The following is a 25,828-nucleotide window of genomic DNA, read 5'->3' as shown; positions in this document are numbered from 1 at the left end:
CGTCGACTTGTCAGCGTACAAACATCCGAGTTAAACATCAACAGAGTGCCGTATAAGGTAGAAGGTAACAGAGATATTTGGAAGAAGTCGTAGTGACTTCGTTTGTTTCACAAACTATCTTATATTGATTGATTAATTGGTTGATTCAGCCAAAAACATCCCACTGCTGGCCATAGGCCTCTTTTTTACATTTTGAAGAGTTTGGGCTTAATTCATCACGCTGCTCCACTGCGCATTGATGGATAAGTTCCGTATTTTACGCAACAATCGCTATCAGGTATCTGTGATAACAGGGACTGACAGCTTTACGTGCTTTCCGAGGCACGGTGGGGAGGCACGGTTCGACCATCTTAATTCTACTAGGATCTCTAGGGATTATATATGGCAGCCTATGGCTATTAAACCCAGTTTTCTATTGATATTTGCAAATTAAACTTATATGTGAGCAATATCGGATGAACTACGGACAGGAACTCGGAGGGTCTCATTTATTGTAAAGCCCTCGGTAAGTGATCCAATGTATCAAATTATTAAAAGGAGCCTGAATACAAATCATTCTTGATCATAAACGATTCACAATTAAGCAATCTCAGTACAGACTTACATGTGCACAGTAATTTTAGTCACATTAGCCTTGATTCTATAATCATTTCCACATTAGGTCGCGTACAGAATACAAAACAGATAAAGTAAGTCGTTCGGTCAACCAAGCTGTAACAAAGCCAGCCAGCGCGCCCTTGACCTGGTTCCTCTCAACTAAAGCGCTGCGCTAAGCGGAACTAGATGGGTCTCGACCATAAACAAAACTCGCTGACCTCTTCGCTTCTCTCGAAACACTTGTCTAGGGAAACGTTTAACGTTATACTTTAAAAATTTTTGTATTTCTGTAAAGAAGTATGGTAATCAGAAATGAAATGTAGAACTCAGACTTTAATAAGAACTGAGCAAAAGAGGGTTAATTGTTGGAATTTACTTCGGAAAATTCCTAAAAATTTGAAAATTTGGTGCGGTGTTAACGGCACCTATTGTCCTAAACATTATAGTTTTCATTTTTGCTCCTGAAAATTGTTTATATAACCCATACAGAAATTTGTTGTAATCTGAAAGTCTGTGTTGTTTTTGTGTGGATTACCAAACCCAACCTAGGATTTCATCCTACTGGAGGGCTATGAGTGAGAGGCATTTTTTTTATTTTAGCATTTATTTTCTTTTTGTTTCAGTCTTTTTATAACCACTAACCAGCGACTTAAAACGTTTAGATACATAGAAACACGAAACAGATAAGTGCACTATTAAAGACTACTGTAAACATTTTAAATATTTTTTTTTAATATCATCGTCCGTTCCAGCGGGGATCGAACCTGCATCTCCGACTCACCGTGTCGGTGCTCTAGTTAATTAAGCTATGGAACGATGTACCCGATAGATCGAACTTTTTGATATGATGATTTTATATTCGGTCTAAGCGACCGTGGCGCCTTCTATAGTGAGTTTTTAACAAAAACCCGTAACTATTCAAAGTTTAATTTCGAATTCGATGGCATATACACAAAATTTCATGAGAATCGGTCAATCCGTTTCGGAGGAGTTTAACTACAAACACCGCGACACGAGATTTTTATATATTAGATTAGCTGTAGGTACCCTGCGCGCGTTAATGTTACGCTTGATTTTTTTTCCCTTTTTTTGGTAGTACCAACTCGGAAATCTTTGTGGGATCATGTACAACACTTTACTGAAGATCATGATATGATTGTGACATGATCATGACGTGATGTGATGAAAGGACATACAGACCAACATTCATATATGTATATCTCAAAATCCTATATGGATAGTAAAGCACTGCGCTAAGCGAAACTAGGCGTTTTGTTTTCAACGGAATTTTGTACGATAAATAAAATACGTTACCGATATTTCGTATTCAAGTCTTATTTTTACGTATGAAAATGTCAATTATAAAAAAAAAACAAAGGTTGTTCAATAACTTTCCGTTCCATTTTTGTTAATTTGTGAACAAGTTTTATAGTCTTCAACTCTCATTTTTTACTTTAACTACAACATTAATTACGACGGAAACAAGATGGCGCATTTAGTGGACATGTAAAGTAAACAAGACAATTTCTCGTTAAAATCGCGGCAAAAACCGCTAAATTTGACATAAACCTTCAAATGTCCAAAGACATTCGAAGATACAAATTTCCACTAACTCGCATAAAAGAACAACATGGTGGTCTCACATTAACAAGCTATCACTCTCATAGCTTTGTCATATTTCATATTCCACTGATATCAGTAGGATAAGTATCTAAAATGCTGTGTAGGGGATATAAACACATACACATACCTATAGACTACTATAACTACTACATATATAATAAAAAAAGACCTTGGAGTAGCAGCGCTAACAAAATTGAAATGAGACAACTCCTCGCCTTATTGCCTCCACTGGTGACAAGAGTGCTGGTGCATTTTTTGCCCAGAGAATCGGCATAGCAATTCAACGGGGAAATGCTGCCAGCATTCTTGGCACAATTCCACGCAGACATGATTTGTACCAAAACTATATGTAAATATTTAATTATAGTTGTGAATTAAAAATAATAATAATAATAATGGATTTAAAATTGCCCACACCACGGTAAGCACCCAGATCTTATAGGTTGGCTTAGCATCCAATTATCGTGACTACGTCAAGTCGTCAACCCATCGCGCCGTGAAAAAAAACATTAGTTACTTAACAATAAGGACGTTGCCCTACTTATTTCCTAGGTTCTGTAAATGGTAAGCTGATCGTATCTATATCCGACATCAATTTCCCTTAGCCAATTTGTCGATTACTATTTTTATTGACCGCACATGTTTAACTATGTTTTAATATACATGTATTTAAATACAAACGAGGGATTGAACTAAACTATGTTTTATATGACACACAATTTACAAGTTAGTTAAAAAAATTAAAAAAACTGACCCGGAGAACTTCGTACCAACAAGTTTCCTTTCTAAGGTAAAAAAAAAAAATGGAATAAATCAATTTGAAGCAGTCGTTTGGAAATTAAGCAAATACAAATTGCAATATATACAAAATGCAAATTTGTGGCTACTACTGTGCGGCTACGGTAGTAAAGAATATAGCCACCCCCTCTCTTCCCGTAGGTGTCGTAAGAGGCGACTAAGGGATAATACAGTTCCACTACCACCTTGGAACTTGAAAAGCCGACCGATGGCGGGATAACCATCCAACTGCTGGATTTGAAATACACAGGCCTAAGACGGGCAGCAGCGTCTTTGGTGCGACAAAGCCAGCTCTGCGGTCATCAACCCGCCTGCCAAGCGTGGTGACTATGGGCAAAACACATGAGTTTACGCCATTTTTGGCGCGAACTTGTGGAGGCCTGTGTCCAGCAGTGGACTGTGATAGGCTGAAATGATGATGACAAAATGCAAATTTAGAAATTATTTTTTTAATAAATACGAGTACGAGATATAGAAATAGAATAAGAAAGATATAGCAGTCCAATCCAGTCCAGTTCAGCCTATTTCAGTCCACTGCTGGACATAGGCCTCCACAAGTTCGCGCCAGACATCCTGGTTTTGCGCAATCCTTATCTAGCCTACATCGGCAAAAGAAAGATCCTTCTAATTTGTATCTAGTTTAGAAATTGAATGTAGGTGAAGGTACCTACTGGGTATATGTGGTTCACTTTAATGCCCATCACTTTTATCCATAGGTTTTACTTTTATCTCACCATTTTAACTAATTTAGTATTAAGATTAATTAGGTGATATTCATGTTTATAAGTCACTAGCTGTACCCTGCGCGTGATACTGCGTTTTTTTTAATTTTTTTTTTTTTGGCCGTACCAACTCCATAAGGTTTCAACCTTTGTGGGATCATGCACAACACTTTGCTGAAGATCATGACATGATCAAATTACGATTCTATAAAGGACCTACAGACAAACATTCATTTTTATATATTAAGTCATATACATGTTTAATACATAACATATATTAATAGGTTAAGAAAATAAAATAATCAACTGCAAATACATGTAAAATAAAAGCCTGATTCGATTCCATAACCATCAGTTTCTTTGTTTCCTCCTTCTATAAAAGGTTAAAACATTTTTATTTCCAATTAAGGTAAAATAAAGTATAAATTAATGGATTAAAATGTACCTAGAGTAAACAATGAATAGAAAAGTCTGAGAACATATTTTATGCTTTTAAGTCAGTTGCAGTTAGCCTCCGACTGATTTAGAGTTCTAATGATTAGAGCCTTCGAATGTTTGACATTAAAATTTTCTAGAAATGTTAAAATTATTTCATACCATGTTTTTTATTTTTTATTTTTATTCAGTCTCGTGAACTCGACATTCTTAGATAATGTCGAAATATCGAGTTCCGCATAAATAAAAATAACCATGTTAATTTAAAATCTTTCTGGAAATGGTTTTAATATCATTATGACTTTGGATTTCTAGACAAACTACTACAAGTACTTATTTATTATTTTATTTTGAACATCAGGTGGAGGGCGTGGAGGCTAAAGACGAGTACAGACGCGAGGGCTGGCGGGAGCGCGGCGCGGACGCGGCGGACGAGCGGCTGAGGGCGGGCGGCGCGCACGCGGGCCTGCTGGGCGGCAGTCCACTCTCGCTGCTGCAGGGGATCATACCAGGTGCGGTGCAGTAAACAAAGCTAGTGTACAAAACTAGTCTTCAGGCCAATAAAAATATTTGAACGATTCGACGGCTGGAAAGAATACTTACATTAACAAAATAGGTTATTGAAATTGTTAATAACGTGTCTAATGTAAAATATATGACATGTTTTATATTATTTGTGATATGTGTTATATTATTTGTGTAAGTAAATTGATGGAATAACACAAATGATTTTAAGAAAAGCAAGACCAAGAAAAACATTAGCTTAAAAGTAAAACTAAGAAAAGCTTAAACAATCTGGCTCCATTTTCATACAAAACCTTTTAAATTTTATATAATAATAATAATGTACATATAATTAATTAAGCGTTGTAAAATCTGTTGTAGCTAATCTACGTCTAATTATATTATAATGAAATTTGTAGCATGCTTAAATTTGTTCTATTTACTTTTTATGTATCTACTGGGTAATAACTACTAATTATAAACAATTAGTTCGTCTCCTACACTGTTATCTAGCTGGAAATAATTGTACACTTCTGTTGTTACGACAAAGAAACATCGCTATGTATTAGCAAATATTTAATAATGGTCTACCTCTTACTTAATAGCGACATTAACATATTGTCTTAATGGGAGAAACTGCTATTTTGTACATTGGCATTGTAAAGTACCTAAATAAGCGTTTACGCTAAATCTATATAAGTACGATATAAAAATGAATCCCCTTTCCCTTTGCCCAAGCTATAGCTTGAGACTTAACCGATTTCATTCATTTTTTCCGCTAATACTTTGTATTTTTTAACCGACTTCAAAAAAAGGAGGAGGTTACCCAATTCGACCGTATATATATATATATATATATATATATATATATATATATATATATATATGTTTTTTTAATGTATGTTCGGAGATAACCTCTTCGTTTTGTTGTCATAAGGTTACTAAGGAAATGAAAAAATCAAAAGACCGTTTTTTAAAGCTTGCGTGTTTTACATTTTGCGAAACTGAATATACATAATTTGAATGTATATTTTGGTAACTTTACAGGTACGAAGTGGTGCGGCACGGGCGACATCGCGGCGGACTACCACGACCTGGGCGCCGACCGCGCGCTGGACCGCTGCTGCCGCACGCACGACCTCTGCCCCAGCAAGGTGCGCGCCTTCTCGCGCCGCTACAACCTCACCAACAACTCGCTCTACAGCAAGTCGCACTGCACCTGCGACGACATGCTCTTCGACTGCCTCAAGGCGACGAACACCTCCGCGGCCCAGCTCATGGGCCACATATACTTCAACATCGTCCAGGTCCCCTGCCTCGAGGACCTCTCCACGGGGAGACACTTCAGGGAAGCGAGGCTAGGGTTCTAGTGACATCTAGCGACGAGTAGTTTAAATTGTGAGTCAGCGCCATCTATTAGTCATATTAGTCTGCACGGATCTATACGCTGTATATTATTGCATTTACTTGAGTTTGTGTATGTCATGATAAAAGTGTAAATAATGTAAAGTTTATTAACGTAATTAATGGTTAAAATACACGTTAAACCTGTGATATGTCTGTGCCTTGTATTATTCTTTAAAGTAAATTTAGAAGATGGCGCTGGGACGTTCACATACGAAGAGACAAAGATTATTTTGTAATAGTTTAAACTAATTATTTATTTGTCCTATTTAAGATTATGGTGGTACTGTTAAAATATTGTTTTCGATAGTTATCGTTAAAATTACAATTGAAATACGATTAATTGATAAATCGCTATTAATTCAAATATAAGTTTTACCAAATATAAATGTTTATTCATTTATCTGCAGATTCCTGACCCGTAATCGACATAACAAATGTTCTCCGCAGTTTTACCTGCGATGAAATATATTGCAGTTAAAGTACAGTTTAAATGGTAAGCGATTACCGTAGCCTATAGACGCCTGCAACACTAGAAGCATCGTAAACGCGTTGCCGACCCAACCCCCCCCCCATACCCAGAAGCTCGAGTCACCTTATTCCTAACAGAAAAACAACACTGTTTGAAAACAGTATTATTTAGCTGTGATCTTTTGGAAGGTTGAGGTACAAAGATGATGTACAAAGGTGATCGTATCGCTGAAGAGCAATTTATTGGATAATTTCTGGCGTATTAATCAGGTATTTCCAGACTTACAAGTAGAGTACCTACTTGTGTTTCGTCAACTAACTATCCAGCCTTTATTTTTCTACCATTTTATTTTGATTCCAGCTAGGAGCATAATACAGCCAATTCAATCTTACAAATTTGTATGTCAGTGTCCTAACCTGTTTCATTTTATCAATACATAATGCATCTCGGAGCATTTTGCGAGGTACTTAATTAATATCGTCTTTTCTTCGGTAGTGAATACTTGATTTGACCGACGTAAGCTTAAATACGTGACGGAGTGTAGCAATGTTTTTTTTTCAGCTGGAGCCTTTTTATAGATTTTTTTAAAGAGACTTTGGAACTTTGGGACGAGTTGGTGGTTAAATGCCGTATTTTTGCACCGATTTCTTAATAGATTTTGTGTCTAAAACTTGATTAAACGCAGATTTTATGGTTTCCTCGTTTACTTCTCCCGTCATAATTTCTTTTTTTATATATTCGCTGTATGCTTCTAAAATATTATTGTAACCCCAATCAAAACAATCAACAAATAAAATCTAAATAAAAATATTGCTTATTGTTAGATATATCAAAAACAGTGTTTAAACATTAATCTAAGGGACTTATTTTACGCTTATTGTAAATAACGTAAGCAATTTGAGTAAAATCTGTTACAAATTAATTTCTTTAAAGACGAGTCAAAAGTTTACTTACGAGGTCTGAAAACTTATATCGACTCGTTCCAACAGTCTGCCATAACACTACTTTCCTTGTTAGCTGTTTGCGTAGACGCATAAACTGGTCTCTTACAAACACAATTAGTTCAAAATGTAGGATATGAATACTGTACGAATCCTCTCAATATACGAATCCCACATGCTCTCCCCTACTCATTCGTTTTTAATCAAGAATTCAAATGTAACGTTTAACTGCTTGATAGATTATTTGTCGTTATATAATTAAAATTAATCTAAAAAAAATGCTTGACTCTTCTAAAAATTTTATTCCCGAAAATCCTCATAGTACCACTGAAAGAAATAGTTCAGCCTAAGCCCTGGAGCAAACGTCTATAAGTTCTTTTGATCAAAATCTATACAGGACTACAAATATAGTTTATTTAGCATATAGTACATAATTAACCGTTCATGGGTATTTTATGTCATGTCTGTCGAAGTTGATTGCCTCGTTGATACAAATAATTACAAACAAGTGAACCTTATCCGGTACGTTTTAAACATCATCAAAGCCTTAAAGTTCACAATCAGCCTTTTAATATTTTTGTTATTAAGAGCTACTGGCACTACAAAATAGTTCATTTCTGTTGGTGTATAAAAACAGTGCGTCGAAATAAGTCATATTAAAGAAATTATTTATGGTCTATTGTAAATAAATCTTATCATGCACATACATTACAAATACATTTAAACAGTAAGAGGTAGAATAGGCCGTTAGGACCCGTTTCGCCGTAATGAATAAATGAAAACTTTAAATTCACGATTGTGAATAGATATATACTATAAATGTAATGGAATATGACGGTTAAAAATAATAATATATCTTAAACTTTTATCTGCTGGATACCGTCACCTGTCAAATATCTTTAACGAGAACCGGTGAAATAGGCCAGCCCTAGTCTGTTTCGTCTACCTTGCGTATTGCATTTAACAAAAATTAGTATCCATTTTTTTTTAAATAATGATAATCTAAGTTGTAAAAGACTTAGACGAAACAAAGTATTTTATAATTTATGTCGTAGTTGAATAATGAATTTTAGCTTTTTTATCTATAAACTATTTTTTTTATATATTACCTGTGACGAAGATTACTTGTCATGACAAATAATGTCAATTTGTCAACTATTTTTCGTATTTTCATGATCGCTATTAGAATTATTCAATTATTTATTTAATACTATTTAGTGATAGTATTCATTAAAAATATGCTTGGGATCTCAATAGAATTTAATTAGCCGCAGCAATAAAAGACAATGGACGAAGCGAAGTCGTCCGAGTCCTCGGTGACGAAAGGTGTGTTTTTATTCCTAGTTTATTTGTGTAAATAGTCCAGGATGTTGAGAAGTGTTTCTGTTTCAAGTTGAGGATGGGGGCGATGGCAGCTCGGCGCCCGGTCAGGCGAAACGCGACCTCGAGGAAGAGTTTAACATGCAGAGAGCTAAAATGAAAGAGTTATTCTTGCAGAAAGAAGGTTCGTAGCTCACAGATGTTGGCCGGATATGTTCAGATTAGCTAACGGTGGCGTCATTCCGGCGTTACTAACATCATTTCTCTCATTCTCTGTATTTCGCAATTGGTAATGGACACTTTACTAATCGTCTTTCGTTGATATTAATTTTATAGAAATGTGAGAGGAAATATCATAATGTTTTGTGTTCCTGTCTCTGTAAAGCATCTTGATTTAAAAGTCACTTGTTATGAGTGTCATATATTTAGATCATTAACTAACTGAGGTGGGGCACAGCAGAAAATTTTTTGCTCAGAATATGGAGCAGAAAGACTGAGGTTCGACCTTACAGAATATCACAACCACTGCTTTTAAGCAGTGTTGTGATCCTGTTGGTGAGTAAGGTGACCAGAGCTCCTGGGGGGAATTGGGGACAGGGTCGGCAACACGCTTTCAATGCTTCTACTGTTGCTGATGTTTATAAGCTACAACACTTACCAGGTGAGCCATACACTTGTTTTACTGACCTAGTTGTATAAAAAAAAAGTTTGTGTGTACAAGCTTTTTTTGTATGTGAATTTTGTTATGCTTTTTTTAACATAACCTAGATCCTTAATAATAACACTATTAGAAACAGCCTTTAATATGGAAAATAAAAAAAATAAAATTGTTTGACAAGTTGAGGTCTTGTTGTTTAAGGCATGTAGCGTTATATATAATAAATAAATAAACAATAAACGCTTCACACTCATCGGCCTCCAGTAGGATTTTCTCCTGTGTTGGACGTCACACGACACAAAAAAACGCACAATACTCAAGTACAAATGCCCAGACCAAGACCTCTATAGCTCAAACAAATGTTCGTCATACGCGGGGATATAATTTGTAACAGCAAGCACAACAGCCAGTAATATATCATTCAGCGTCAGTAAATATATTATACAACCCTATGTATCCCTATTAAAAAGTCTTGTTTATTGTAAACAGTCTATCATCTGCGGTTTCTGGTTTTTTTAACAGCTATTTCAAACTATTTAATCTAAAATGGTCATCCTATCTCATCGGGAGTTAATTTTCAAACCTTCTTATCTCTATTTTTCCATATCCCCACCTACAACAGACAACATTTTGACAACATTGACAATTCACAACTTAAGATCTAAATATTTACCTGTAGATATTTACAGTATAAATCATTAAAGACAATTTTGTTTGACAGTTTTATAAAATTCATATTTGTGACTAAGAAATTTACATTATCGGTCTTAATTTCAAAAAAAACTTAATCCAATGCTGAAAAATTCTAATTTGAAGATGAGCACTTTGGAAAATTACACCTTGAAATATATTTCATTAAATCGTGATCTACATTCCAATTTAACCATTAACCTTAATTACAGAGGGTCTACGTAAGTTGATGCTAGAGAAACAACAGCTTGACTCCGAGGTGCTCGGGCTAAGGGCAGAGCTTCAGCAGCTACAGACGTTGAGCGAAAACCAAAAATCAGAGATACAGAGCTTGCAACTGCTTGTTAGTGGTATGTATTTAAAATAAATTGTGAAAACTTTTTAAATAATTGTAAATTATACCTAGAGACACTAATGTAAAAAAGTTTTTTTTAAAACAACAAATACAACAACAGAAGAATTATTTATTGGAACAACAGAATTATTTCAAGAGCAACAGAAGAATTTATTAGTATAATACATGTCGGCACCTGTGCTGTCGCAATTAGCAAGAGATTTATAAACAGCAGATGCACCAATCACACTACGTAGCACATCGTTCGATAGTCGCCTACCCTCACTAATTCTATTAGTCCAGTCATTCTGATGTGTATAAAACGGTGGCTGCAACCGTGCCTTAGGCAGTTGCAGTGCCTTGACTCTGGCTTGGCACGATGCACTTGTTGTATCCTACTGGTAGCGTAACCTAGACTCTCAATTCATTCATTCAATTCAATTCTTCATTTGTGCAAACGAAATAATTGTTAGATATTATATTACGATCTATAATTTGGCTAGACAAGGCAGGCAATTCGAGCAGTAAAGGTGAGCGTTGATGCGCATCTCAAAGAGGGCCTCCTTAACCCTACACCTAGGTCGCAAGTCCTGGGAACTGCTCTGAGTTTCTCCCTCTGCCACACGACGGACCCGGCGCTTTCACGTTGAATCCATCAAATACTAAAAAATTAGTCTTCCCCCATCTTATGTTACCTTACATTGTTATTAACCAGTCTGGCCACCTACTTCCTACATACAGTAAAACAATAAGTATAAATAAGCAGAAATAATACTATTATTTACATACAGTTGTAGCTAAACTTTGCTATAAAAAGACATTTACATTAAGTACATTTGGATATTCAATTAAGTTTTAGTATATCTACATTTTAAGTGCATTAACACTAAAAATATAATTTGCGGGCTCTTACCTTATAAATATTTATTTTAATATGTGGTGCATTACTTTTATTCAATTATAATCTTACATTGAAAGTTTTTTGTCAATTATGGATTTATGGATTTAATTACTGTTTGACGATAAATATTTAGAAAAATGTCACTTAAGTTTCGTATTTAGAGAGGTTGAATTGAATCCTAAATTCTAAAAAAAAGAATTCTTTGATGTTGTCAACATTGTTATTATAATTAAAACCTGCCAAGTACTAGTCAGACTCGTGCACCGAGGGTTCTGTACAAACATTATTAAAAATATTTTTATTATATAACGTAACTAAACATTTATGCTTTTCGCAATTTTTCCTTTATCTGTGCTATAAAGCCTCCCCAAGTTCGCGCCACACATTCCGGTTTTGCGCAATCCTCATCCAGCTTACACCGGCAATATTACGTAAATTGTCGGTCCAGCGCACGCACACTGCGTTTGCTAAGACGCGTTCTCCACTCCTGGACCCGACTACAACGGCCATCGGTCCTGCGACACAGATGACCAGCCCACTGCCACTTCAACCTGCTAATTCTTGATCTTGGGGAGGCCTATGTCCAGCAGTGGACTGCAATAGGCTGAACTGGTGAACTGTGCTATAAGACGTTGCTTCGTAACAAATATCACGATTCTGAGTCCACGGGAAGTACGCTGTAGGTTTTGATTTCCTTGCGAGTGTCGAAAATCTGCAGCATAAACGGCTGTATCGTTCAATTGCGTTGGCTTAGAAGTTTGATTTTTTTCACATCTCTAAGGTACAGTAGACCTGGAATTTGAAATGAATTTCAGCTCGATGCCTCCATGCGTTTTTAAGAAAAAGGATCTTGACAGACAGATGGACAACAAAGTAATCCTATAAGGGTTTCGTTTTTTCCTTTTAAGATACGGAACCCTAAAAACTAACAGCGAATTGAAAATAAACATAGTTTTTCATATCACCTTATCGATTTTTAATGAGTAACAACTAAAAATGTAACAAGTATGTACATTTTCCTCATTACCGAGCGGGATGTGTGCAGTGATTGAGTTGGTTTAATTAATGCAAAATGCTTCCAATATTTTGTTTTTGGGGTCGTAAAGGTATAAAACTCTTAACTAATTGGACTGTTTATAATTATGTGATAGTAAATCCTCTTATTTATGTGTATTTAAATGTTCACTCATGTGTCTATTTCTTCTTCAAAATGGTGAAACTAGTTTTTATCTAATATTTTTTGTGGATTTGTTTTATCATATTTTTAGCCAGTGGTCGAAATTCGACCATAATTAATTTAAATTATATTTTTGAACACTATTAAGGTTCTGTTGTCAAAGAATATACTTCTTTAATAATAAACAAAAGAGAATATATACGTGTGTGTGTGTGTGTCAAATACGTGGAAGTGTGTGTATTGTGTCATATATTTTTATGCATAATTATAGAAAAATACTAGCATTCTGCACTTCTTCTATATATAAACTATAAGTCTCCGAAATTACATACTCCTCCGTCAGCGCAATTATCGTAAAAAGAGATACAAGTTTTTGCTTCATATATTAATATAGATACATAGATTTCAGACATTATATTATCAGTATGTCAAATTAATTATTGTTTTTCATTGTAACTATTAATAACCTTAAACAATAAAAACATTTTAGTCCCTTTTAATTCTCTTATCAAATTGATTCCAAGCTTCTAATATTGGTTTGGGTGAATTTATTTTATAAATCATGTGAATTTTTATTTACAATTAACTCGCTCGTCCTTCAACTCTGATAGAATGCAAAATTTGATAAGTATGAGAACTGCTAAAGTGTTATACAATATAACTTCTAATTGCTAACAACTGCTCTGGTGTAATGGAGTGAGTAGTCGCCTAAAACACCGACGGTCTGCGGGTTCGAATCCTGCTCGGAATGGATACTTGCGTTTGTACAAATATTTCTTTCGGTTTGGATGTCTATCCTTGTGGAACTCCCCACCGTGCCTCGAAGAGCACGTTGAGCCGGGATATAATATATAAATATGGGATCGTTACTCATAGTAGGGAACATATCCGCCAATCCACTGTGGAGGAACGTGGTGGATTAAGCTCCAATCCTTCTCCTATATGGAGAAAGAGGCCTATGCCCAGTAGTAGGATGTCACGGGCTGAATGCGAACAATAATTTTATTCACATTCACCTAAGTCTTTTTTTTGTTTTAATTTTTTTGCTTGTATCCTATATCTATACAACGGTCTCCCACCCCCAGAGACAGTGGAGGCGTCGTCATCTGGCTCAGAGGAGCTGCGGCGCCTTCGAGCTCATGCTCTCGACCTCGAGCAGCAGCTGGCGCAGCTGAGGCAGCAGCAGCAGGTACTGGGGGCGACCCGCTATCTACTTATATTACCTTATTATTAAAAAAAATCTTGATCTTTTTTCTATACAACTAGGTCGGCAACCAAACGTACGGCTCAACTGATGGTAAGCGATTACCGTAGCCTATGGACGCCTGCAACACCAGAAGCATCGCAAGCGCGTTGCTGACCCTACCACTAATCCCTCCCCAGGACCTCTGGGCACCTTACTCACCACAGGAACAGGACACTGCTTGAAACCAGTATTATTTGGCTGTGATCTTCTGTAAGAACGAGGTAAATTCCCCAGTCGGGCTTCAACAAGATTATTAAAATTATATTCAAATTTTAAATATTGTAAAGTTATAAATGAAAGAAAACGGCCCACAGAAAAAAAAAAACAAGAATATTCTTATTTTAAAAATTATAAATGTATACATATAATAAAATGGTAGGAAAGTCAAAACTGTACATTGAATATTTTTTTAAAAGAATACTTGGGTGAGATCTTCAATCGATACCGAAGCAAAAAATATAGTTTTTAGAATTTTTTTCTGTTTGTTTGTCTGTATGTATGTCCGGGATAAGCTCAGAAAGTACCGCATGGATTTACTTCAAATTCGGCACGAATATTATTAAGAAGTCGGGTCAACATATAGGCTACATATTATCATGCTATCGCTATACCTACCGGGAACGAGCAGTGAACCTTTATTTCCTCAACGCATTCTGTAATAACGTGTAATCTAACGACGCATATTGAATTTTGTTGTTATTATGTTAATAACCATGCTATATAAGCTAGCTTCACACTATAAAAATCACGCAATATAAGTAACTAAGCCGATAAACATAATTAAATGAATATAAGTAGACAAGACAATTTTAAAACAGCGCCATCTATGAGATTTTTCTGTAGATATGAAATGCAAAGAAGAAACGGGTAAATGAATGTTATTTTAAAAGGTATAATCGTAGGTATTTTTGGTGCTGTATAGCGTTCACGCAGACGACGTTGCGGGCAGCAGCTAGTACTAATTATTTGTATTATAATCTAAAATACAAAAATAAAAAATTGAATATATATTAATATTCATCATACCAAAAAATTCAATACACATTCTTCATATAGAACCTACTCTCGACTTTAGCTATTTTACATGTTTTTTTAGCATATTTCCGTTTTACAGTATTATCTGTCCCTTACGTTATCAGGAGCTCATTACCCTATCGCCACTTAGCATTTACTTATGACTAGTAACCGTCGTGTATTGTTCTTTTATATTTACAACTTAACAACCGACTTTTGTAGTGAACTAGTTAGTATTATCTTGTAGGAGTTGAACTAAATTGTGCAATATTGTCTAGTTACATAATTTAATGGGCAAAAATACTATTAAATAAATGAATTGAAAGTACTAAAAGGAACCTTTGTTTCTTTTAAACAAAAAAAATTACTTTAAAACTTTTTTTTAAGTCTCATTTGACAGGTGTCTCTTAAACAAACAGATTGTAAAAAAAAATTAAAATAATAATAAAATAAACCAACTATGTAAAAATACATATAGAAGTGAGACAATATGTACCGCTGGCAGGATTTGTCACTGGCGCCGGCTACCTTCGTACGGTCACTGGCACGCAAGCTCGGCGCTGACACCGAAGACCCGCCCGACAGAGCCAACAAGAAGGTACCGCTAACTACTCACTATGAATTTACTATTTATATACAAAAAATACTGTGTGGGATTATTATAATAATGTTTGTGATAATCAAAATAACTAACGCATTTTGTTTCCTGTTATGTCCAATATAAGTTTCATATGTTAAATAAATAAATAAATTGTTTTTCAAAAAGAAAACAACTGGGTACTTTTTGGTGACTTATTTGACTAGTAATTACATTAACTAAAGCTGACCGATGGCTGGATAACTATCCAACTGCTGGCTTTGAAATACACAGGCCGAAGACGGGCAGCAGCGTCTTCGGTGCGACAAAGCCAGCCCTTCGGTCACCAACCCGCCTGCCCAGCGTGGTGACTGGGCAAAACACATGAGTTCACTCCATTTTTGGTACAAACTTATGGAGGCCTATGTCCAACAGCGGACTGTATTAGGCTGAACTGATGATGAATTTATATTTAATATATGAAATACTGACACTATTCTAAGCACACATATCACAAGTGCTCACATAATGGTTACTCATCATGAGTTAGCTCAGAGGTCACAAAATTGTAAGGTTACACCTGCTCACAATAATACTATGTATAAGCCATACGGCCATACAGATGATTATAATGGCCTGGATGATTGTATGGGTTGTGTGCGTTTCAGGACCCCCAACATAGGATTGACATCCTACCGGAAGCTCTCAATTGTGTACAATGTATTAAAAATTAATTTTATGTTCAGTGTGAAGACAATGAGCTGCTCCACTCCATCATCCAGCCTCTGGAGATGGAGATTACAGCACTCAAGAACAAGCTGAGAGAGAACGACGCTCAGCTACAGGAAGCTTTGGTATGTTGTACTTGCCATAATTATGTTATTAATATTTTTTATGTGACTATTTTTTTCTAATATATCATTTTTATATTATAAGGGCTTGTATAAATAAAGAATAAATTCTATAACAAAATGAACAAAATTGGTCCTAAGTTGGAGCCTAGATGTACACCAGGTACTAGTTTGTAATAGTGTCATTCATAACCATTGACTTCTGACATTTAGAACTACTTCTCTTATTTATTACTTTATATGTCCACTCATGCTGTGTGCTATAAATGTTGTAATTTAAATAGAAGAATACTATGATTTACCCTATCAAACGCATGGCTAAAGTATACAGAGAATGCTCTTTACTGTTCTAGAGAGCCACTCAAAATTGTAACAGTTGTTGTTTTTTATTTTAAAAACCTAGAAAATAAAACTGAAATTAAACTAGATATTCAAATATTTTTACAAATCGTCGCTATTACTCTATAAGTAGCGTTATTTCAAGCGTCGTATTTTTGTAGAACAAAGCAACTTGTTAGTTTTTTTATTCCATTCTGTTAGAAAAAGATTACTCACTTATTTCGAGAAGGCGATAAAAACTTGATAGAAATTGTGTGGTAATATTTCAGAAGGCGAAAGCTGCTAGCACTACAAATGCGGCTACTAGTGGTGGTGATGCGAAACCAGAATCTGGTAAATTTTGTACTATATTGGTATCTACAATATTATTGGTACTACTTACATTTGTATCAATAAATCAAATAAAACATCTAACATACTAAAAAATATTATTTGTTTTCATACAAAGAAAAAAAGGATTTTAATAACCTCGAAGTCAAGTACGCATTATTATTAAAAGGATAACTCAAAAACTACTCGACAGATCATAATTAAATTTAAATGAAACACGTCTTTCTTTATTTTTTTTTTTTTTTTTGAAGTTTGTTACGAGAACATCTCATATAAGATAGAGAAATGATGTTATTTATGTATTGAATGTCCAGAGCGCGCCAAGTGCGACATGTGCGCCAACTACGAGCGGCAGCTGGTGGCGGAGCAGGCGCGGGCCGACAGCGCGCGCGACCGCGCGAACACGCACCAGCACGCGCTGGCGCTCGTGAGTGCACGCACACACACACACACACACACGCGCACACTCATACACATACACGCTCACACACACGTCACACAACGTCTGTCCGTTAGTATTATATACAGAGTGTGATGTTAGAAGAAGTTGGTCCTTCGAGTCAGATCTGCGTGTTAAAAATTAGAACTTTAATGTTAATCGCTTATTTAATGACGTCTTTTAGTGATATTACATTACTTATCTATTTAATTTTATTACTGCACAAAAAACTAAGCATTTCAAGCAGTATGAAAGTTGTTCTTTCAAGTTGGATCATCACTTCAGCCTAATACAGTCCACTGCTGGACATAAGCCTCATAAAAGTTCGCCATCGTATTTCGCCCATAGTCAACATGTTTAAACTACGATTTTAATAGGGTTTAATGGCTTATGTAATGAACTAATGACGCGTACCGTCATTAAAATGTTTATTTTTTCCTTTTTTAATTTTATGTGTAAAAAGAAACAAAATGTCTGTCAAATCGCCAATATAGGAATTGGTCCATCGAGCTGGATGTCTTATACGCTGCCTAACGTTTTCCACCAGGCTACGGAGGAGCTGGAGGGCGTGCGGTCAGTCCACGACGAGACGATCCGCAGCTGGCAAGCGGAGCGCGCGGAGAGCGGCGCGCGCCTGCAGGCGCTGGGGGAGGAGCTGGCCGCCGCGCGCGACGAGCTGGGGCGCCGCGCCGCCGCCGCGGGGGAGGCGGAGCGCCGCGCGCTGGGCGCCGTCACCGCGCTCACCGTGGAGCGGGAGACGCTGCAGGGCAAGCTGGACAGGTGAGCGCACTGCGGGGGGGCCGTCTATTGTAACCCCTCCTCCCTTCCTCCTGGGTCCAATCCATGAGAATAAAGTTACCATCAATAACGGTAAATATTGATTATTATCGAGTATCGAGAGAGCGGGACAATTAGAATTGAAATTGTATTTTGATGAAACTGGAATTTCAAGCAACTAAATTTTAATATAAACAATTGTTTGTTTCAGTTTAGAGAGAGACAACGCGATGTTAATAGGACAATACACGAAAAAAGCAGTGGAGATGCAAAACGAAATTATAAATTTACCAGACAATGTCACGGTGAGAATTTACATATCATTAATAATGTACTTATTCTAAATCCAAACGTCTATTTTTAAAAGTAGAAAGAGAACGCAAATTTATACAAGAAACATAGATTAGTGTAACTGAAACGCTGGGCAGGTTGACGTCGAACAGATGAAGATCAATATTAACCGGCAATAGAAGTTAGCCATTACTGTAAGTCCTCGTACCGCTTCCCCCCCAGGAGCTGCAAGAGCTGAGTCTCCAGCTGCGCGAACAGCTGATCGTGTGCGAGCTGGGGCGCGAGCGAGCCCTCTCCGCGGAGGAGGAGCTGCGCGCGCAGCTGCTGCAGCACGCCGCGCTGCTGCACCGCCGCGAGGACGAGCTGGCGGCCAACGCCGCCGCGGCCCGCGCCGCCAGGTGCGCGCACCACCACACACCACACACCACTCACCACACACCACACACCACTCACCACACACCACACACCACTCACCACACACCACTCACCACACACCACTCACCACACACCACTCACCACACACCACTCACCATACACCACTCACCACACACCACTCACCAATCACACCGACTCAAGCACATACCAAAACCTACATCCTAATACTAAAGAAACTCACCATGTAGTACCAGACGCTCCAGATACAATTCACTATTTAAATATTGTAATAAAACAAAAGTAACTAATTAAAAGGTCTCATAGATGAATCTTTTTTTATATGGTGTAGAGTAACAATACAGCTCGTGTATACCGAGTCTAGTCAAACCAAACGATTTACATTTTTATAGGATTAAATACAATTTATTTATTTAATAGAGAGGAGCTCGACCGGTTGCAAACGGAACGTGAACAGATGAAAGAACTGGCAGACAAGTTGCGACACTCCAATGACATGATCGAACAACTGCTGGAAGATAAGGTACACAAAACATATAATATATGTTTGTTTTCATCATCTCCAGAGGATCTACCAGAAGAAGAACGTTTTCACATCAAACGCATGTTGGCAAAAAGAAGACTGAGATAGACAGAGACCTGGTTAACCGTTTCCCTCTGTCCTGTTTTCAAAAATCTTCATTATAATAGCCAATAAACGATTTTTCTATCTCCTTTGAGAGTTCAAATAAAGCTGTAAAAATACTAATTATAACCCCATGGTGTCGACAGAAACGTCTTCAAACGGAAGTGAGCGAAGTGCGGTCGCGCGTGGCCGTATTGCAGCAGGAGCTGGATAACAGCGAGAAGGTTCAACAGGACTTCGTTCGCCTGTCGCAGTCGCTACAGGTAACAGAGATACGGACATAGAAAGTAAGAGAGTAAAAGAGTTGTAGGAGCACGTCAAAAAGTTTTCTGGAGTCTTCATCTAGCCTTCGTCGGCAATTTAACGTAGATGATTGGTCCAGCGAGCCGGAGAACTTTCCACGCTACAATTGTCCAATACGCGGTCTTCATTACAGACGGATTGCCTCTAAATCAGACGTATCCTGGAATGGAAATCACGTATGGGCTTAAAAAAATCTAGTATGGTCTGTAACTGAGGTAGGGCATAGTAGTTCTAAATCTGGAGCAACCTGACTGGGGAAGTACTTCGACTTTTAGAAGATTACAGCTACTCACTCAAGCACTACTAGCTACTGCTCTCAAGCAGTGTTGTGTTCCTCGAATGAGTAAAGTGACCAGAGCTCTTAGGGATGATAGGGTCGGCAACGTGCTTGCGATGCTGCTGGTATTGCAGGCGTCTGCAATCTACTGCAATGGCTTACCATCAGGTGAGCCTCACGCAAGTTTTGCCGACCTGCTTGTATAAAAAAATACTAAATTTGAAAATCGTCTAATCGAGCTCGTGTCGGTCGCAGGTACAGCTGCAGCGCATCCGCGAGGAGGACACGGAGGTGCGCTGGCAGCACGACGAGGACGTGAACGAGTGCCCCGCCTGCCGCACCGCGCTCCCCACCAATAAGAAGAAGGTACCGCCCACCTCACACCGACTACTAACAAAACTAAACTTTTGAGGTTAGAAGAATTTCGCAGCTTTCACACATTATTTTCACATTTCACGCGCGTTTTTTTTTCACATTTCACACGCTATTTTCACATTTCACACGTTATTTCCACGTTTCATAAGTTATTTTCAAAATAAAAACGATCTCGACTCCAAGATCAACAAACGATACAACTTACGTTACTCATGCTCCGTTCCATAGTTTTCACATGTTATTTTCACATTTCGCACTTGATTTTAACATTTCACACGTTAATTTAACGTTTTCACACGGTTTTAACAAACGTTACAACTAATGTTTAACAACTGAGAAATAGATGTTTTAATAAAAAATGACAGGCCACTTATCGTTTCGCTCCAAAACAATGTAAGCATAAATTCATTGTTTTTGTTTAAATAACTAAAAGCAAAGGTTTAAGACCATACAGCCTTGTTTCATGTTATGTTTTTTACTTAAATATATTTTATTTTTATTTATTTACTGTTATAAACGAAAAATACTCAATATTTTAGTTCATTTTATAGTTGTTAAACATTAGTTGTATCGTTTGTTAAAAAACCGTATGAAAACGTGAATTTAACAGTGAAATGTTAAAATCATGTGCCAAATGTGAAAATAACATGTGAAAACTACGGAACGGAGCATGAGTAACGTAAGGTGTATCGTTTGTTGATCTTGGGCGTCGAGATCGTTTTTATTTTGAAAATAACTTATGAAACGTGAAAATAACGTGTGAAATGTGAAAATAGCGTGTTAAATGTGAAAATAGCGTGTGAAATGTGAAAAAACCGCGTGTGAAATGTGAAAATAACGTGTGAAAGTTGCGAAATTCTTCTAACCTCAAAACTTTAACCATGGATATCTCCATAACCATGGGGTTTCGAAGTGTGACAGTGGTACCAGGGGTAGCGTTCCCCACCCTCCCCACTTTACCCCCACGGTACTGAAATTCGGTTTATCCTAATCTAAAGCTTTACCAGTTATATTGCAACTCTGTACATAGATAACTGAGTATGTAGATCGAAGAGATCACGATTCAGCTTGTCACATCCCACCGCTTGGCATAGGTCTTTCTCCACGGAGGAGAAGGATTAGAGCATAATCTACTGCGCCATCCCACTGCGAGTTAACGAGAGACTTTGTGTCTTACAGATCCACTGCCGGCACTGCGGACGCATTTACTGCAGCGCTTGTGTAGCGCACAGCGTGCCCAGCGGGCCGCGCGGGCTGCCGGCGCGCGTGTGCTCCGTGTGCCGCACGCTGCTGCAGCCGCACGCCGCGCCCTACTTCAGCACGCGCCCGCCGCACTCGCCCGACTAGTGGCGCCACCTGCCGGCGCGTGCGCTCCGTGTGCCGCACGCTGCTGCAGCCGCACGCCGCGCCCTACTTCAGCACGCGCCCGCCGCACTCGCCCGACTAGTGGCGCCACCTGCCGGCGCGTGCGCTCCGTGTGCCGCACGCTGCTGCAGCCGCACGCCGCGCCCTACTTCAGCACGCGCCCGCCGCACTCGCCCGACTAGTGGCGCCACCTGCCGGCGCGTGCGCTCCGTGTGCCGCACGCTGCTGCAGCCGCACGCCGCGCCCTACTTCAGCACGCGCCCGCCGCACTCGCCCGACTAGTGGCGCCACCTGCCGGCGCGTGCGCTCCGTGTGCCGCACGCTGCTGCAGCCGCACGCCGCGCCCTACTTCAGCACGCGCCCGCCGCACTCGCCCGACTAGTGGCGCCACCTGCCGGCGCGTGCGCTCCGTGTGCCGCACGCTGCTGCAGCCGCACGCCGCGCCCTACTTCAGCACGCGCCCGCCGCACTCGCCCGACTAGTGGCGCCACCGCACCGGCGCAAGCTCGAAGCGACACGTGGCCAACGTTTTAAATAACGCGCACCACATGAATATGTGATGAACAAAAATAATTGAGCTCAGCCCTAATTTTGCGCCGGTGCGAATGGAACTAAATAACTATTTTTTGCTTAATTTGTCATATTTAAATAGTTATGCAAATCTCATCTAAACAAGATACAGCATCGTATTAATCGTCGAATTGACAAGTCGAACTTTATGCTAATCATTAGTCCTCCTTTATTCACCGGGTATTGAACTTATAGAACCTAGTACATATTCTGACTACCTCCCACTCATCGGCGCTACTTACTTATCCATTAACCTATAATTAGTATTTGCAACACACGCCTCAAACACATTTGACGATTTGATAATATTAATGAAGAAAAAACAAACAGTTAGTTCACTCAATTGCACTTTTCCTGAACGCTCCTTCGCATTTCTGCAAACTTAGACAATCAATATTTTTTTATTGTGTCCATCTCGAAATCCAAATGGAATTTATTGAACAAAATGTAGTCTAATAAGATAATATAGATACGCAAATACCATATACTAATCATAACAAACTACATTTTTGTATTCTCTGGATGTAAGCATTCACACTACCCGAAAGTATTGTAACAAAAATTGAACATTTAAATTCTTAAAAATACACATAGCATTATGAATTAGAAAGATTATTTAATTGCTAGCTTATCGAATGCTACGTGAAATAATCATCGCTGTGATCCTTATCAGTTGAAATAAAATGTAAGATTCATTTGAACTAATGCTATTTTTTATAATATTTTCTCATCAGAATGGTTCTCATTACAAGTTTATAATTATGTGATGTAGTCAATTTATTTAATATTTAAATAAACATCGTTCTCAACTGTGAATAAAGTGCAGCGTTATTTAATAATATAGCTAATGATCATTTCATAAAACAGATAGTCTGTGAGGGCCTGTTCCACCAATTTCTGTTAACGTTTATATAACACAAACTACTGATATAATTTATCAATATGAGCTATAGACCCTTTGGCCTTGTATCTCGTTAAACTACAAATATAGTTTAATTTACGATTTACGAATATCTAAATGATAAAGTGTAGTTTAATGGTGAAAACAAAAATTATATAAACTTATCTGTCGGATAACAAATAATCTTATCAGTAAACGGTAAAACAGGCTTTGAGAATTGTAAATAAATGATCACGTAGCGTCCTCTAGTGTAAATAGTATAAAGTATGAATGGTTTCGCTGTAACAGTTGTTGAACGCTGTAGCATTTCAATTGTTTAAGTTTTGTATATTAAGGAATTGGCGCAATAGACCCTCGGGTCAAGTGATAAATGAAAAGTGCTAATGAATATACAATTATGGTACTCGAAGGTTCCATATTATGCGGTGTGGATTTCACGGTTTGTGTTTGTAGTCTAAAAATTTAAAGAATTCTATCCATCTCATATTGGTATGAGTAATACTTCTGTTTTAGATAGATGTCTTTCTGTAAGATGTTCAATGTTTTGCGATTCTCTAATCTACCTTGTGCAGACTATTTTATAATGTAATTTGTTTTTTTTTTAAATTTGTAAATGTATAAATATTATGATAGATATTTTAATAGTTAATGTTTTATTTCAAACAAATTGTCTACCACTACTAACACAAACATAACCCCTGATATGTATATTAACTTATATATTGACTGTCTGTTATAAACATTTAAATATTAAATTTAATAATAAAGTTATTTATGAAGCAAACTTAGGACTAAAAGTATTAACATGAGCTACATTAAATGGTGCAAAACATTACCTTACTCAGTGCTGTCGTAGTTGAGTAAACAACCAAATGTAACATCAGTCCGCATAATGTGGTCTCACTGGAGCGTTATGTTAAATAAATATTAGTTTATATTGTAACATAGTTATTTTATTGTAAATAAAGAGGTCGATATTGAGAATTTTGTTTTTTTAACCCTTTCACCGCCTGAGTCGGATTTATCCGACAAAAACTTTCGGGCTCATTCCGCCTGAGTCGGATTTATCCGACACAAAACCCTGTGTATTATATATTCAATTTCTAAACGTATTATGATGTTTTAGCCTAAAATACTTTTTTTGTCGAAAGTTTATCTATTCAACCTTTTTATTAGTGTTACAATTCAGATTTACTATATCCAAAAACAAAATAAAATACTATTTTAATTAAGGTAAATTTACTACTATTATCCCGGAGAAAGTGTATTGACTTCCAACGCCTATGTCGTATTTATCCGACAGTAGTGATGAGACATAATGTTAGAATTTATAAGATATGGAATATATTCATAAACAAAAATATTATATTAAATACCAAGTTATTGAATAAAAAAAAGTACATTAACTATTTAATTGTTATTTAATAACGTTAACGTGTTTTTAAGAAATTAGCGATTTAGTTATTTTTCAACGGACAACTATAAATGCTAATTCACATCGCTAGACTGAGTCCTTTACGCCAGTAAGGCCAGTACCTACATATACTCTTTGGCCAGTACACTTTGCCAGTACATAGCCAGCGCCTGTGTCGGATAAACACGACCGCTCATGACGTCACAATCGTATGGAATTTCCCATTAGCGTTGCGCGTGTTTTTGTGATATAGCAGTGAGTTAGTAAGTTTTACGTTCGTGTTTTTAAAATTGAAATTTACCATGACGACTGCTGAAGAATTAATACGAATTCTAGAAGATGATGACGAATTTGTGTCAGACGAAGAATTTGATATTGACGAAGAGATAATTATATCTTTTATTAAATTGTTTTATTTAAATTTATTGTGCAGTGAGAAACGGTGATTATAAGACGACGAAGAACTAATAAATATAGGATTAAAGAACTTTATTTCTCATAATAATTTAACATTGACTTAAAATGAGATATATTTCAGAAATCAAACAATGCTATTTGTAGTAGTGGCAATCCAACGAAGAGTGATATTGAATCGGTAGGTTATTTTTTCCGTGTCTGTCATAGGTGTATGAACATCATTTTTAACCGACTTCAAAAAAAGGAGGAGGTTACTCAATCCGACCGTATATATATATCTATTATGTATGTTCGGGGATAACTCCGTCGTTTATGAACCGATTTTGATAATTCTTTTTTTGTTGGAAAGGAGATTTTCCTAGTTTGGTACCATGATAAGGAAACCAGGATCTGATGACGGGATCCTATAGAAATCGAGGGAAACTCTCGAAATTCCGCATAACTATAACTATAATAAATATTTAGTGGGTGTACCGATTTTGATGATTTTTAATTTAATCGAAAGCCGATGTTTATCATGTGGTCACATTTAAATTTCATCGAGATCTGATTACAACTTTTGGAGTAATCTTTGATAGTGCGTATTTACTCGACTTACTTATTTTTTCGTCTACTTACGTTGTGCTACTTTTCGATATACTTAATTGAAGTTGGTTTTAATCCGTTTGCTTGCAAACACAATTATAATACATAATGCTCGTGCAAAAGACAACACAAAATCAAGAGACTTTCAGCCCGTGTCCATTTC

At 37.2% G+C, this 25,828-nt stretch overlaps 2 protein-coding genes across 2 annotated transcripts in view; both read left to right on the top strand.

Annotated features, from left to right (window-relative positions):
- Positions 1 to 6,468, top strand: part of LOC123656264 — a 39,078-nt gene extending 32,610 nt beyond the window's left edge. Inside the window, exons 3-4 of the mRNA XM_045591971.1 lie at positions 4,537 to 4,687; positions 5,727 to 6,468. Of these exons, the coding sequence (XP_045447927.1) occupies positions 4,537 to 4,687; positions 5,727 to 6,049 (474 nt within the window). The 3' untranslated portion in view covers positions 6,050 to 6,468. The remainder of the gene's footprint in view (positions 1 to 4,536; positions 4,688 to 5,726) is intronic.
- Positions 6,469 to 8,641: 2,173 nt separating this feature from the next.
- Positions 8,642 to 24,230, top strand: LOC123656263 (rab GTPase-binding effector protein 1). Its single transcript, XM_045591970.1, has 15 exons — positions 8,642 to 8,822; positions 8,890 to 9,000; positions 10,377 to 10,514; positions 13,662 to 13,765; positions 15,342 to 15,434; positions 16,160 to 16,267; positions 16,873 to 16,936; positions 17,248 to 17,360; positions 17,920 to 18,152; positions 18,361 to 18,454; positions 18,663 to 18,838; positions 19,254 to 19,356; positions 19,605 to 19,721; positions 20,294 to 20,404; positions 21,593 to 24,230. The coding sequence occupies exons 1-15, from the start codon at positions 8,783 to 8,785 to the stop codon at positions 21,758 to 21,760; spliced, it is 1,773 nt and encodes a 590-aa protein (XP_045447926.1). The 5' UTR covers positions 8,642 to 8,782; the 3' UTR covers positions 21,761 to 24,230.
- Positions 24,231 to 25,828: the final 1,598 nt, after the last annotated feature.

Source organism: Melitaea cinxia, chromosome 9 (assembly GCF_905220565.1).
Source record: "Melitaea cinxia chromosome 9, ilMelCinx1.1, whole genome shotgun sequence".
Taxonomy (NCBI): Eukaryota; Metazoa; Arthropoda; class Insecta; order Lepidoptera; family Nymphalidae; genus Melitaea; species Melitaea cinxia.
This window is presented reverse-complemented; position numbering and strand designations above follow the sequence as displayed.

Bases quoted from the DNA above. Each gene is read 5' to 3' on its own strand.
- LOC123656263 (XM_045591970.1), top strand. From the start codon at position 8,783: ATGGACGAAGCGAAGTCGTCCGAGTCCTCGGTGACGAAAG. The intron at 8,823-8,889 runs GTGTGTTTTTAT...TTCTGTTTCAAG, and splicing joins CGAGTCCTCGGTGACGAAAG to TTGAGGATGGGGGCGATGGC. The intron at 16,268-16,872 runs GTATGTTGTACT...GTAATATTTCAG, and splicing joins CTCAGCTACAGGAAGCTTTG to AAGGCGAAAGCTGCTAGCAC.